The sequence below is a fragment of the Ictalurus punctatus genome, chromosome 8 (genome assembly GCF_001660625.3).
Source record: "Ictalurus punctatus breed USDA103 chromosome 8, Coco_2.0, whole genome shotgun sequence".
In the NCBI taxonomy this organism is placed as follows: Eukaryota; Metazoa; Chordata; class Actinopteri; order Siluriformes; family Ictaluridae; genus Ictalurus; species Ictalurus punctatus.
This window is the reverse complement of record NC_030423.2, coordinates 3,329,808-3,346,501: the sequence shown is the minus strand read 5'-3', so window position 1 is coordinate 3,346,501 and position 16,694 is coordinate 3,329,808. Positions and strand designations below refer to the sequence as shown.

The window sequence follows — 16,694 nt, the reverse complement described above, 5'->3', positions numbered from 1 at the left end:
GTGTGACTGAAATTCAGCTCCATGGTTCACCTGCTCCTTCAGTACATGTTAATTCGACACATTAGGAGGCGAATGCGCCCGACTACTTTATTTATAATAAATTGAAATCTATGTTTACATAGCAAGGTTCCTGGGGTTAACAACTATAATGTCAAGTTGAAATTGAGTGGAACATGTTGTATTGTGTTACCTTGGTGATGGTAGATGCAGCTATTTACAAACTCAAGTTAATACTGTGAATGACTCAGGTGCTTGACACGGTAGAATCGGAGTTAAATCGCTGCACAGGTCAGCATACTGAAAAATACATTCTCAGCTGTCGCCGTGGCCAGAGGACATGTTCAGTAAGAACACGATATGTCAAGTCCTGTTTGCCTCTCTCTGCAGGTGGGACAGTGGAGATGATGCACGAGCGGAGCGACGCCCTCTCTCATTGATGGATGTCCTAAAGGAGACCGGTCTCCTTGTACCGGCTTTGAATTCAATGCAGACCGGTGCGTTGGACCAGACCGATAAGGCAAAAAATCTGATATCTGGTACTGTTTTTCATTTTTCTTCTGACCCCATTGGTGTTAAATGAGTCCGAAGACAAAGTCTTAGCTTTCTGTCTTTTCAGGATGACTACTGTTCTTTTGTTAAATGAAGAGCAGAAATTGAAAATGCTTTGAGGTAGTGCAGACTCCATGACATTGCACGTTCTCTTGCCTGGATTTATCTAATTGTTGCCTTAGTCTCTAGTCTTAGCTCACTGGCTTGTTATTCACTTGGCATACGGTGACATGCTCTAGTGCAGGTAGCATCTCTACGTAATGTCTATAAGCCTGTCAGGCTTTAGTTTATCACGAGCAGCCCCCTACTCGATTCCAGCTGCGGGATTTGGAGCCAAGAGCCGAGCCGACTCCATTGTCATAGTCGCAAAGATAAATACCGGAGCACATCCGCAGTCTGACCAATTGAAAAACGGCACCATTGAACTCTGGATCAGAGCCTCTTTTTTTTTTTTTTCAGGGAACAGTGATGAATCATTCTGCAGTTACTCGGCACTCATTACCCAAATCTGGTGTGGATACATTGATCTTTCGCCATCATTAACAAATGCCAGAGACCATTAAGGACCAGACTGACAGCTGCTTTAACAAATGCTGGTAGTTGCTTGCTCACACGTTCTCTACACCCCTGGAATTTATGTGCTTTGGTGTTGTGTAGTGTCGGATGAGAGAACGGGCGGGACGCTGGAAATGTCAGAAAAGAAAATGGTGTTCGTTCACTGCGGCTTTCGCTTCAATTCCACGGTGCGAAGTTATTGGGAAATTGCCAGTGTGATATTTTAATTTCTACCAGCTGTAGACTTCCTGCTGATATCCTCCTCTCACATTGGTAAATATTTCAACATAGGAAGATGGGGTAAGGTTTGTGAATAACCATATTATAAGGCTTTCGCAGCCTGTCGGTTGTCTTGACATGCTTCGTTTTTGGCTCATCTCAAATCAATGGAAGAGAAACTTGCTTCTCTGAATACAAGCATATAAGCCAGGACCTTCATCCTGCCAATTCAAAACAGGCAGGCATGTGGTCATTTATTCACAGAGCTATCTGGCAGAAACCAAACCTGGACTGGGGATTGGAGACTGACTACAAATTGCAAATGTCTGGGGATGCCACCACCCGCCTGGGTCCAGACCACTTTAATAAACCAACAATGTTTACTTTCGAGCATGTGGGGCATTAATGAGGGTATTTAGATAGAACCTCTTAAATCCTAACAGTCAAACAAGGTTTAGGTTGTTCACATTACTGTGTGTCTAGCATAAACAATGTTGGCAATGTAAGGCTCAGGACATCGTAACCTATTGCCAAAAGTCAGGATAACCCCATATGCTGCTTTATGGCTGCCCAGAGATTGTAAAAAAAATATTTTTACACAGTTGTAGAACATAGAATAAAAATAACAACTATCTCAAAAACCGATTTAGTTATTATTATTATTATTATTTTTTTTTTTTGTATGTACACTCTTAAATGTTTCAGATATTTGAGAGCAAGCAAAATATGTGATGCTACTTCCCTCTCACCCTCAAGTGTCAGAACCAATTAGTGAGCTTCTGTCAACTCCCTGTGATACTCTGCTCCACAGCTTGGCAGAAAGAGGAGCAATCAGATGTTGGAACAGCTGAGGATTCTGGACGAACATGCAAAGTCGATTCCAATACATAACAACTAAAACTGTTACATAGTTAGATAGTGAATTGCCATGGAGTGTCATGAACATGGAGTACAGTCATAAAATGGTGCACTAAAATTTTATTAAAAAAAACAAAACAAAACGTTTTTCGGTTTCAACCCACACTGTAAATCCGGATAAAAAATTTGAGGAAACTAATTAGCTCAAAAATTTTAAGTTGATAAAATCGATTTCTTTAAGCCAAATACACTTAAATATAACAAAAATTCATTTTAAATCACAGCGTTTGAGTTGAATTTTTGTGATATTGGACACATCGTTCACTGATGACCTGGAAGGTCAACGCCATCCGGTTAATACAGTGTTTTCTTCCTACATTTTTCTTGTAGTTTCACCTTGAGCTTCATTTACTATTGAATACATTATAAGTCATTCAATTCAGTTCCAGTTTAATTTTTAATCATATAGCATTTTTAACAGTACATGTTGTCAAACGAGAAGCTTTGCAGAAATCCAGATGTGCATTTACATCCCGAATGAGCAAGAGAGAAGTGACATCTCTGACACTAAATGAAGTTTAGTGTCGTTACCTTAAAACCCTTAAAAAGTTACCCTTTTTACAACTATGTTGTATAACGTCAAACAGTACGAAGTGTGTTTGAAGGATGTTTAGTATGAGTATATTGTTAATACGGGGGCGCACGGTGGCTAGCACGTTCGCCTCACACCTCCAGGGTCGGGGGTTCGATTCTCACCGTGGTCCTGTGTGTGCGGAGTTTGCGTGTTCTCCACGTGCTGCGGGGGTTTCCTCCGGGAACTCCGGTTTCCTCCCCCAGTCCAAAGACATGCATGGTAGGCTGATTGGCGTGTCTAAAGTGTCCGTAGTGTATGAATGGGTGTGTGAGTGTGTATGTGATTGTGCCCTGCGATGGACTGGCACCCTGTCCAGGGTGTACCCCGCCTCGTGCCCCATGCTCCCTGGGATAGCCTGAACAAAAAAAATCACACAAAAGCAGTTCATGTACAGGTACTGGTTACATTACTCTTAATTAACCTTTGTTGTCTTTTCTTCGTTGACTTTGTGTATCAGTCCAGGTTTAGGCTGCGATCATCTTTCAAAACAATTTTATTTTTTGAACATGTTCCTGTGGTATTTTGATTATAATGTGCCCCTAGATTTGATGGTTGGGATTAGTGTTTTGACTTGGAGGGGTAGCATGCTCTCATGCAACCATCTGTTTTCAGCTGGACCATTAGCTTCTCAGCTGTTACAGTGCAACACAACCTTATAACCAGCCAGATATTCTATAAATTGTTTGCTGAGCAGGATTCCACTCGAACACATTGCAAGGCATCCATCCATCCATCTTCTATACCACTTATCCTTCCTTCAGGGTCACGGGGAAACCTGGAGCCTATCTCTGGGTGCACCGGGCAGGCTGCCAATCATTGCAAGGCATTCCTCTATTATTATTTTTATTTATTTTTTAAATCAGAATTTAACAAAGCCCTTATTAAGTGGTTGCGCTATTACTTATTCATTTATACATCATGGAATTTTTTTTTCATTTGTACCCGGTTTCAGCCTTGTTGTAGGAGGATTTGGTTTTCAATTTTCCAAATGCAAAGGCTCTTACAGTGGTACTTATGCGGCACTGAAATTAGTACCCTTAAAACATGCAAACAAGGTACTCTAATTTCAGGAGATAAGCATTCTATGCAGCAATTTTGAGTGCTACTTTGTAGTCCAAGCTATTTAAAGCATTTCCATGTCTTCAACTGAAAGAAATATTTAGTTAAGTTATGTCTCATTCGAAATCGTGTCTGAAATGCTACTCAAATTGAAAATGGATTCCTCTTCTTCTTCTTTTTTTTTTTTCTTTTTTTTTAAAAATGTGCTGAGTAATTTTGGATTTTCAACCTTAACCCAAGCTGGATTAAGAACAGTCTGAAAGTCCTGTTACTATTTGTATAAGGAAGGGTGTGCGGCACACAGATAAATCTGAATAGCGCCTTTATAACGTACTGCAAGCCAATAAAATTAAGCTTTCTTTTGCTTTTTGCTTGTGTGTGTACATTGTCTGCTTCAGCTGATACAGATGAATGATTCAAATCAAGCAAGCGTACTGTATATCTTTTGGATTAACTAGCTTTCAACCCTTGATATACACTATATGGCCAAATGTATGTGGACACCTACCAATCACACCCATATGTGCTTGGGTTGAACATCCAATTCCTGATTTAATCCCCTTTTGCGCTTATAATAAGCTCCACTCTTCCAGTAGATTATGGAGCCTGGCTCTGGGGATTTGCCCATTCATCCGCAAGAGCTTTAGAGAGGTCAGGCAGTTATGTCTGGCGATGAAGCTTGGCACGTTGTCACCATTCATCCCAAAGGTGTTGAGGTCAGGGCCCTGCGCAGGCCATTTGAGTTCTTCCACTGCGTTCTTAAGGACCTCGCTTTTTGTGCTCGCTGTCATGTTGGAACAGGTTTGGGCCTCTTAGTTTCAGTGAAGAAAAATCTTAATGCAACAGCAGACGAAGACATTCTAGACAATTGCGTGCTCCCAACTTTGTGGCGACAGTTTTGGGAAGACCCATGTTTGCGCATGACGGTCAGGTGTCCACATACTTTTGGACACGTAGTGTACGAGGAACTGTGTCCTTATATTGATTCAGTGATGGACTCCGAAGTGAAAATGAATCTAATGTCATTATTTCTTGGTTATATCTATGTTGTGTAGTGCTGATATTATGTTTTTGTTTCTTTGTGTAGGATCATGTGAGCTGAGAGGTAATCTAAAGCTGTATGGCGCTGCAGATAACACCTTCCCCCTATCCTCCTCGGTTGCTGTATTGAGTGCCCAAAGAGGTGGTTCAGATGGCCACAGAGTAGCACTGGCATTAAGAGAGTACTGTCTCCCAAGCCTACCCTCACCACAGACTCTAACTGAGACTCCTGAGCAGCCCACTGATGAATCCAGCAGCTGTGCCATATCCCTCACAGCTTGTGTTACCAAGGATGTAAATCCCTGGTCCCTGTCAGAGGACAGTAATAAACCACCCCTCAACATGATGGAGCCAATGGGCATGTCTGAGATGGCAGAGGACTGCCTAATCCAGCAAAGCCGCACTTGCCTGGGCTGCATCATTGAGACCAAGGATGCACTGGCTAATGAGCCCATTATCAACTTAAAAATGACTGACATGAATCGTGAGTATGATACTTGCTCCATCTCAAACATGCAGTGTATGGGCCTCAGTGAAACAGGCAATTGCTCAGAGCAAATTCTGGCTGATCAGCTTTTGAGCTTTCCCATGCCTAAATCTCAGATGGGGGAGAAAAAGAATTTAGATAAAACAGAAAATGACCCAGATCAGTCATCCAGAAACATTTATGAAGGCCTTCTACTGGACAAATGCAATGGAGAGGATGGTCTGCTCCCCAGTTCAAACCAGGACTGGGGTTACATCGAGTCGTTTATTACTGAGAGCAAAATGGAGTTGCTGGACCTATGTTCCAAAAATGAGCTCTCAGTAAACCTTTTCTCGGAGGAGGATGTGGATAACTATATGTTTGACGACGATGATGATTCTGCCCTGAGCACTGACATGTGCTCACTGAAAATCCGCTACGAGTCTTTCCAGGACAACATGAGGGAAAAGACGAATGTCCTGCAGGAGGAAACACAGTTTAACTTTTTTCCCAGTGTCCTGGTAAACTCCACGAAAATAGAGGGTAGTGTGGTAAAGAAGAGTGCAGACGACCTCTTATCTAAACCTGAAGACCTTGCATTAGAGAATGAACATAAAGAAAATAGCAGTGATAGCTCCTTAGAGAGGGCATCTGATTACAGTCCAAAAATTAACTACGTTATCGATTCTAGCAACTCAACTGAAGACTCGGAGGACTACAGTGATGACAGCTCTAGCACTGTGTCCTCCATTGACATTTTTCATGAGAGCAAAGAGAGAACCTTGTTTTCACGAAAGAATGTTTGCTCTTCCAACCCCCTGAACTATGGACTAAGAGCGAAAAGAAAAGTCAGGTACAGTGACGACTACCTTTATGACGTTGACTCCATCGAAAGTGAAAAAAACAATGAAAAGCGTGAACAAGCACCTTCCGGTCCAAGACAGGACGAGGATGATGACTGGTGCCCTAAAAAGAGAAGAAAATCTTCCCGCAAAGAGCCGCCCGTGATAATCAAATATATTATCATCAACAGGTTCAAAGGAGAAAAACACATGTGCGTAAAGCTCGGCAAAACTGATCCAACAGTCACGACTGTAAGTTTAAACGAGAACGCAGTTAGTGAATATGAAAAACTGGCTCCTCTGAAGGATTTCTGGCAGAAGAAACAGAGGGAGCATGAAGAACAGCTTAGACTGCATGCAGAAGATCGACACAATTTTCATCTTAATGGCCGGAATCGACCGTTTAGTTCTAGCCCTCCCAAAAGGAAATACAAGCTAGCAAACAGACTTAGGATTCAGAGGATTCAAGCCGTGCTGCAATCACCCCACAAACAGGGCTTCTCTTACTCTGACCTAAGGCAGGAATCTGCCTCTAAAGAAGACACAGCTCCCAGAGAAAGACCGTTAACAATATCCAGCCCCAGTTGTTCAAGTACATTAGGTCCGAACGACATCATACAAATCGTTACCCCAAAAAGCAGATCACAAGAGAGGGAGGAGAGGAGAATAGGAAATAAAATGGTTAGAATCCGGAAATTCAAAAGCGAAGCAAGGCTCAGAAGCGAGAAAATGAAGAAATTTGAAGAGAACTGTGAAAGCAAGACAAACAAGACTGAAGCATGTGCTGTGGCAGAAAACAAGGACACAGTAGGGGGTGGGAATGAAACAGAGATCAACTCAGCTGCACACAGTCCTCAGAGTCAAACAGCTGAGACCACTGAAAAAATAGTTTTCATGTCTGACACATGCTCCTATAACAAAGCTACATCATCTGATGATGTGGCCACAGGTATGTCTGTTATCCCTGGTGGCTATCTGCAGACATTGTTGGAAGCCTCAGACTCCTTGGGTGGCTCTGGCGCCACCTTTTTTCCTCAGCAGAACCCTAGGCAACAATCTCTGGGTCTGTCTCTGGAAGAGCAGCAATTTGCTTCTCTTCAGCTGGCCCAAAGCTGTGTACTCTCCCCACCCTCTGAATCGGAGCTCCAACAGTCTCCTCAGAACTGCCCGAGTCTCACTCAAATGTGGCACACCCAGCTTGACCCAAATCAGCAGTTCACTACTGATATCCCTGAGACAGCAGTCTTACCCAACAACTTCCCTAGTACCATGTCTTTGCCAATCTCAGCGAACCTTGCAGTTCCAGGGTACAGTCAGTTGGGGCTGGACACCAATAGAATGCTTTATGAAAAAAATTACATGCCTGAGCAGGCACTGCCACCTGATTCAGATTTCCAAGCATGTCAAGTTCCCAGCATGGAAGGCCAGCTCCAGGTTCAAAGAGGGACACTGCACAGTGACAGTGGAAGGCTCATCAGTTTCGACTCAGTTGGCTCGTTGTCAGCTACTTCCAGCAATTACAGCTCTCTAAGTCTCAAGTCTTGTGAGAAAGATGGCGAGAATAATGTGAACGAGAATTTTCTGGCTCACTGCAGTCCCAAACTGGTGATTCAGCAGAGCATTGATGCAATCACGCCATTGAGGGAGTCAACAGACTTGCTAGATATCTCCAACTTCACTCCTGATAAATTCAGACATGCATCACTGTCAGAGCTCTCACCTCCTGAGACACCCAACTTGTCCCCGCAGGTCACATGGCGAGAGTTGAAGATATTGGGAAATCCCAAGGTTCTCCAGAATGGGTCTGAGCTGACACTGGAGGGAGCTCAAGAGGTGAAATGGAATTGCAACATGATAGAACACCAAGAACACCTGGCTGGATTCGCAGTAGATAATCACCAGTATCAGTCGCACAGTTCTAGTAATGACAACCATATAAGCCTGGAAAAGAAGTCAATAAAAGAAACTGACTTTGATGAGCATGGTCCTGACATGATCAGTGGGAAAAAGGGCTCAAAGAGGAAAAGCGGCAACAAGCAAACTTCAGGACAAAGTGCTAAAAAAAGCAAAGCAACCAAACCAAAAGCTGCAAAGGGAGAGAAGGTCAAGACCCCACGACAAAATTCGCGAGCATCCAAAAAGCTGAAAGCCTTACTGGATGAAAAGACTAAAGGTCATCTCGAGGACTCAAAGTGTATGACACACCAGCTGACCGATAGCAGCTCTGAGGACTGGCCAGGAATAGGCTGGTCAGAGACCAAGAGTTACACAGATGACCAGCGAGAGTTTGAAGAGCCATCCAACATCCTCTCTAACATAGTATCAGGGATGGCCGAAGTGCAGCGTTTCATGATGACCTCGATCGAGCCAATATGGGGTCCTGCAACAGACATCTGTTTACCCTCAGAGGCAAACAGTCTAAAGTTAAAGACTCTCAAAATCCTGGCAGGAACCTCATCTGAGCCCAAGAAAAAAGGTGCCGTGTCAGCTGAAGGTACAAAAGGCAAGAAAGGAGGGGGAGGGGGAAAATGTGGCAAAAATCAAACTAAGTTCAATGCCTCTCATCCACTTTTCCCCCAGTTGACTCTGGGCTGTAACATGTTCGATAAGTCTAATCTTGGAGTACCAGGCACAAATGGACCTGCACACAAAAAAATGTACCGTCACAAAACCAGCGCGAAATTCCCTCGGATTGAAAACGTTAAAGGCAAGCGGGCTGATCCAAATAAGGACATAGCATTGATGACCTCATTTGAAAAACTGAGGTAATATTTTGTAACTAGCTGCTGATGCACGTTCCTCACTTTCCCCCACTTCCTGCTCAGCCCTTAGTCCCTGGCATACCCGCACTGACTCAAAGCCAGAGATGCATGGAATTACCCTTGACCCCACCCTCCTTATTTTGGCCCTCTGAAGAAGATATAGATATCTTGCATGAGAAACTACATGTACTTACAAACTACCTATTGAGTGATTGTGCAAGGCTTGATTGAGATTTTAACCTACCATGGCTGCATTTTCTTCATGCTTTTGCAATTTTTTCCTTGTAGTTGTTTTGGTTATTTTTGTCTGAAGATAAAAAAAAAAAGAAAAAAAAAGAAAAACACCTTCATAAATGCAATGTGTCTTCTTGGGAGCCATTTTTTAAAAGTGAAATTTGCTACCCTAAACATGTGATATTATACTTCTTTGTTTGAAACGTAGCTATTTGGATTTAAAAAAAAAAAAATGCTGTTGTGTAAAGTAAGCTCCATAATTAGATTTTGTATGCAAAACAGGATGACCTCGTCTTGCTCTCTCCCTCAAACTGCCTGACTTTTTCAATCGAAAATGCTCATCCTGCTAGCTTGGATAAGCGACATCCTTTGTAGGCCCTAAAAACATCAATAGCACATATTTGGGACCATTTTGTATCAAAGACATATCAGATTAATGTTTTGTCCTATTTTTTCTTACTGATGGCTTGGAATTATAATTTTATTCTTATGCTTTTACTATGCTTTTACAGGAGTATTACTGGAACTTATCTTAGAGGGACATTTCTAAGCCATGGAAACTCACTTTTTCGGGTGTCCCTGTACAGAAATGCACTATTTAATGACAACATGAATTCTAAAGATCAATGTGCCAAATGTAAACTCTGTGCAAATTTATTATCAATATAAATACTGGCTCTTGAATTTTACTATTCATAAGAAGTTTGGCCATACCCTTTTCAAGACTGAGAGTTAACATTCCAGATTTTTCCTCTTTCCTTTTGGGATCCTATATTGTGAAGAGCACCTGCAGCTGACAGTGGTACATAGCCACTCACATAACCAAAACAGCGAGACTGAACTGTTCTTTTTTTTGTTTTGTTTTTTTGTTTTTTTCCACTGACTTGCCAAAATCAATTTACCTCAGCATTATGTGGCTTTGAAAATAAAGACAAACAAGAAATGATGAAAAGCACAGAAGAAGATATGGACGCTGTCCCTTCTGGGTAGACAAGGACACCATACTGACATTAAAGGGTGAGCATGGTAATGATTATTTGATTCCTTTTACTGAAATGAATGGGAATGCTCGTTTCAAGTTATTTCAAATGAGTGCTGAAATTAAAAGGAATACTTTGGGAGAAATGCACATAATTCACATACGTTTCTACATGCCTCCAACGCAAGAAGGATTAGTCAGTCAATTCAGGAAAGATAAAAATGTACAAAAATCTTAAAATATTTTGGTAGTCAGATTCTGCTTCAGGAACTACATGGCTAACAAACGCATAATGGAAGTACTGATTTACGAAGGTCCGAAAGGCCATCCATTTTTTTTTTTCTTTCCTCCAAATGATCTCAAGATAAAGACGACTTATTCACATAATCATGAGGTAGCGAATTGTTTTCTATCGAGACAATGAACTGGTCAGGTAGACTTGGAGATACATTTATAGGAGATTTCTTACAAATCTTTCAGTCAAAGGGTGGCACAGTAGCACAGCGGGTCGCGTTGCTGCCTCTCAGCCCCAAGGTCCTGGGTTCGAGTCTGTGCTTGGGTTACCGTCTGCATGGAGTTTTGTGTCGGGTTTCCTCCTACTTCTCCGAAAACATGTAGGTAGGCAGATTAGTGATACTAAATTGCTCCAAGGTGTGAATGTGCATGCATGGTAAACTGCATCTTCTTGTGATACAGTTGTGGGAGCTTTATGCGTTAACAATGTTAAACACAACAAACTTTTTTTTATAGCCAGTTATCCTACACAGCAAACGCTTGAAGGGCGGTATATAGAAAGCTAGACGCGAGTTGGTTGAAAATATAGTTTGAACATTATTTTAAAGTACATGCTTATTTTGTTATCGGTGACATTGTCATATAAAAAATTATTATTTAGCCAAGGTCAAGGTGTCTGAGGACATGGGCATGCGTTTTTACCTTAATTGGTCGATTGTGGGCGGTAGTAATTAATGATCGTAAACTTCTACTACTTATTAGCGACATTAGCATTATACCAATGCAAAGCTGTGTAAGGCATTTACGGTGTTTGAAATTTGAAATGTATGTTCAGGTTCATAAGTAGTTGGACAATGACGCAATTTTTGTTATTTTGCCTCTGTACACCACCACGATGGATTGAGCAATCAAGATGTGAAGTGTAGACGTTCAGCGTTAATTCACGGAGTTTAATTCAAGTACAGCTATTTTTTTTTACATAGTCCCTTCATTTTCACAGGATCAAAAGTAATTGGACAAACTAACAATTATAAGTATAATGTTGAGGTCATGTGGTGGACTCATTTAAGAACATTCCATTTCTTTGCCTTAAGAAACTCTTGGGTTGCTTTCGCTGTATGTTTTGCGTCATTATACAGTACTATCAGTTTTGCAGCATTGGACTGAATCTGAGCAGAAAGTATAGCTCTATACACGTCAGAACACATTCATCCTGCTACTTCTGTCAGCAGTTGCATCATCAATAAACACAACTGACCCAGATCCATCGGCAGCCACGCATGCCCATGCCATTACACTGCCTCCACCATGTTTGACAGATGATGTGGTATGCTTTGGATCATGAGACTTTCCTTTCTTTCTCCCATCACTCATCACTTTCACTCTTCTCTTCCCATCATTCTGGTACAAGTGAAATCTAAATTTCATTTTCCCAAGAATCTTGTTCCAGAACTGGGCAGGCTTTTCTAGATGTTCTCTAGCAAAATCTAATCTGGCCTTTCTGTTCTTGAGTGCTACCGGTGGTTTGCATTTTGAGGTAAACCCTTTGTGTTTACATTCGTGAAAGCGTCACTTGATTGTAGACCTTGACAGTGATACGCCTACCTCCTCGAGAGTGTTCTAGACTTGGCTAGATGTTGTGAAGGGGTTTTTCCTTCACCGAGGAAAGAATTCTGCACCTTAGTTGTCTTCCGTGGTCTTCCGGGCCTTTTGGTATTGCTGAGCTTGCCAGTGTATTCCTTCTTTTTAAGAATGTACCAAATTGTTGATTTGGCCACTCCTAAATATTCTGCTATTTCTCTGATAAGTCTGTATTTTTTTTTCCCTTCAGCCTAATGATGGCCTCCTTCACTTGCATCGACATATTGGACCGCACATTGAGAGTTCCCATAAATGCAAATTCACCTAATGCAAATTCAACACTTTGAATCAACTCCAGACCTATTATTTCTTTAATTTCTCATGAAATAATGAGGAAACAGGCCACACCTGGCCATGAAACTGCTTATCAGTCAATTGTCCAATTACTTTTGAGCCTGGGAAAATGGAGGGACTCTTTAAAAATGGCTGTAATTCCTAAATTGTTAATGCAATATTTTTGTTAAACCCCTTTATTAAAGCTGGAAGTCTACATGTCGATCACATACTGATTGCTTCATTTCTAATCCGTTGTGGTGGTGTACAGAGGTAAAATTACGAAAACTGTGTCGCTGTCCAAATACTTATGGATCTGACTGTATGTGAATTAGATTTTTCCCTATGTTGCATATTACATATCGAACACATTATATGGTGAAATAATATCAATATCCAGCCATTTAAATGGTCATCATCATACATACAATCTCCTCCGGAACTATTGGGACGGCAAGGACAATTCATTTGTTTGTGCCATACACCAAAGACATTTGGGTTTGAGATCAAAAGATGGATATGGGACGAGCGTTTAAAATTTCAGCTTTTATTTCCTTGTAATTACATCTAGATGTGTAAAACAACATAAAACATAGAACCTTTTGTATCAGACCACACAATGTTTAGGCAAGCAAAAGTATAGGAACAAATAACTATTAAAGTAAATAACACTTAATATTTGCTTGCATATCCGTTGCTTGCCATCAAGCTTGTGACTCATTGACATCACCAAATTGCTGGATTCTTCTTCTGTGCTTTTCCAGGCTTTTTCCGCAACATCTTCAGGGCAGTGGTGGCTCAACGGTTCAAGTCCCAGCACCACCAAGCTGCCAGTATTGGGCCCTTGAACAAGACCCTTAACCCTATGTGCTCCAGGGGCGCCGTATCATGGCTGACCCTGTGCTTTGACCCCAACTTCCTAACAAGCTGGGATATGTGAAGAAAAGAATTTCACGGTGCTGTACTGTATATGTGACAAATAAAGGCTTCTTCTTCTGCTTCTTTCAGTCGCTGTTTGTTTTGGGGGGTGTCTCCCTTCAGTCCTCTCTTCAGGAGGTGAAATGTTGCTCAATTGGGTGAAGGTCTGATAATTGTCTTGGTCAGTCTAAAACCTTCCACCTTTCCCCCCTGATAAAGTCCTTTATTGAGTTGGCAGTGTGTTTTGGATCCTTGCCTTGCTGCATGATAAATTTCCTCCCGATTCATTTGGATTTCTCTGTAAATTGGCAGACAAAATGTACCTGTAAACTTCTGAATTCATTCTGCTGCACCCATGATGAGTTCCATCATCAGTGAAGATGAATGTGAGCCTGTTCCACAAGCAGCCGTGCAAGCCCAAGCCATGACACTACCTCCACCATGTTTCACAGAAAAGCTTGTATGTTTTTGATCATGAGCAGATCCTTTCTTTCTCCACACTTTGACCAATCCATCACTTTGGTAGAGGTTAATCTTGGTTCCTTTGCGATTTCCAATCTGGCTTTCTGATTCTTACTGCTGATGTCTGGTTTGCATCTTGCTGTATGGCCTCTTTATTTCTGCTTTTGAAGTCTTCTTCGAACGGTGGATTGTGATACCTTCACCCCTGCCCTATGGAGGTTGTTGGTGATGTCACTGACTGTTCTTTTTCGGTTTTTCTTCACAGCTCTCAGTGTGTTTCTGTCATCGGCCGACCCATTAGGTGTCTGTTTCTCAATACACCAGTGGTTTCTTTCTTTTTCAGGACTTTCCAAGTTGTTCTTTGGCTAGTCCCAATCTTTGTGCAACACCTCTGATCGATTTCCCCTCTTTTCTCAGCTTCGATATAGCTCGCTTTTCTCCCATAGACAGCTCTCTGATCTTCATGTTGGTTCATCCTTTTTAACAACAGACGCAGTCTTCACAGGTGCAACCGAATTCTAAAACCAAGAGTAGATGTTCAGAGATATTTATTGTTTAAACAATCAATCTAACAGGACACACCTGGGTAATATGGAACACCGGTCAGTCATATGTTCCAATACTTATGCTCGCCTACAAATTGGATGGTCTGATACAAAATGTGCTATATTTTATGTCATTTAACACGTCTACATATAAATATCAGGAGATAACAGCTGATATTCTAAACTCCTCACATTCATCTTTTGATCTCAAACCCAAATGTCTTCACTCTACAACAAAACAAATGAATTGGCCTTGCCATTCCAATACACATACACACACACACTTGTACCTGAAATATTTTGCCATTACTGATTTTTCCCAGTGATTACTGAAGTACATTGCACTTACTGCCTGCATTTTGTATATCTGAATGGAAATATTGTGCAGTAGGTGTTGGAATTATTAGGTAAATGTGCCTTTGTCTGGAATTTCAACTGTGAAGGTTTCACTCATAAATGCTTACTGGAAACAGGTCACACTTGTTAACATCTATGAATGTCAAGAAATTTGCTTGCTGTATAGGAGATGCTGCATTTGGGGATTCAGTTCTTTTGTGTACTGGCTAACTAAGCCAAGAACCAGGACCTATTTCTACATATGTACAGATATATTCACTAATATTCTAGTTTGGATAGTACGGAATTAATCACTGAACTTGAATGATCCATTTAACACCCAACAGCCACTTTATTAGGAACGCTTGTACTTCTGCTTAATCATGCAGTTACCCAGTCAGCCAATCATGTGGCAGCAGCACAATGCAAAATGTCATACGGATTCTTTTTTCATACGGGTCAAGAGATTCAGTTAATGTTCACAAAATCCCAGGAGATTCTGCAGTTTCTGAAATACTCAACCCGTCTGGCACCAAAAAAGCCATTTTCAAACTCACTGAGATGACTGAGATTCGTCCCCCACTCTGTTGTTAGATTTAAATATTAACTACAGCTCTTGATCTCTAACGTCTTAGTTTTATGCATTGTGCTGCTGATACGTGATTGGATGACCTGCACACAATACAGGTGTTCCTATTAAAGTGGCTGGTGAGTATATGTCCATGTTGTATTTGTTCACATCTGATTTAAAAGTGAACATTCTTGAAAATATTTTCGAGGTTTGAAAGGACATGGAAAATGCATTAAAGCCTAAAAGTACTGTATGTTCATTCATTACTGCAGCACTTCAACATAACATTTTTTCTCAGTTTTGCTCTATGTCCTTTTGCCTCCCTCCATTCTGTCTAGCATGCCATAATTAAGGTCCAGGACATGCTGGTGATGGAAAAAAAGAAAAAGAAAAAAAAAAAACACTGCACATGGGCTGTCATGCCCTCTTGCCTGCCTTCTTTCATTTCTGCCTATTTTCAATTGAATGTACTTCTCTGAGATTTGTACAGTGTGCCACTGTTGAGCTGCCTCTTCTTTACTGGTGCTAAGAAAGCAAATGTTGTCCTCCCTGATATGACTATATCTAAATATATATAGTTATAAACCAGACAAAAACCCCTAATCCTCTCTTTATGAATGTATAATATATGGTTATGTTTGATGTATCCACACCATAATTATTTGACGTTAATTGGATTACTTTTTGATTTAAAAAAAAAAAAAGATTATTGAGCTTTATAAATATTGTCTAGAGTTGATATTAGAGGGATTCTTAACAAACTCTTGACATAACAAAAAATACTGTATATTTTTCTCCGTGCCAATTTGTAACATATTTTGTAAGTGTATATTTTTCTTAGAAAGTGCTGTGAAGTATTAGTATGTGTGAGTAACCTTTTTTGTGCCTATGCAGGCAGTGAAAAGGATGGATAATAAAAAGGTTTCTGGTTTTAAAAACCAAAATATCAAGTAACCTAAAAAAAAAAATTCAATAATAAAAAAAATGATCGACATTTTTGTTGGGAGTTTTGTACGACGAAATCGACCTTGTTGTGGGAGTATTGTGTTACTGTGAAAAACACAAATACATAATTGAAGAAAAACGAAGACAAAAATCTAATTTGTGAACTATTTGCTGTTTTATAGATTTTTTCATGTAAATTATTCTAGTATTTTTTGGTTTATGTTGTAACTGTTGCAAAAGTTTTAAATATTTGTGAACCCGCCTGTATGGTGACAATGTAATATTGGTAACTTGCTGAGTTTTGTAATAATGTTTATGGAGTAAATATACAAATTAAAATGAGATTTTGAATGCTGCTTTTGGAAATCGTCAAACTTTGTCCTGTCACGATCTCTTTTTTTAGCTTCCCAAATCTTCTTAGCTGCATGACTTGTAGATGTCAACCGTGGCAGTTCACATGCTGTTCTTAATCATAGGCCTAATGAACATTTGTTACGTGGGTGCAATGTATGCCATTTTTTTCATTTTCCTTGTTTGCAGCATTAAGAATTAACTAGGCAGTTCTAGTTAA

The 16,694-nt window shown here is 40.7% G+C and overlaps 1 protein-coding gene across 1 annotated transcript in view; it reads left to right on the top strand.

The window, feature by feature from the left end:
* The window catches only part of nexmifb (neurite extension and migration factor b), a 62,644-nt gene extending 46,172 nt beyond the window's left edge, over positions 1 to 16,472 (top strand). The window contains exons 2-3 of the mRNA XM_017473458.3: positions 388 to 536; positions 4,962 to 16,472. Of these exons, the coding sequence (XP_017328947.2) occupies positions 437 to 536; positions 4,962 to 8,992 (4,131 nt within the window). The 5' untranslated portion in view covers positions 388 to 436 and the 3' untranslated portion in view covers positions 8,993 to 16,472. The remainder of the gene's footprint in view (positions 1 to 387; positions 537 to 4,961) is intronic.
* The last annotated feature ends 222 nt before the right edge of the window (positions 16,473 to 16,694 follow it).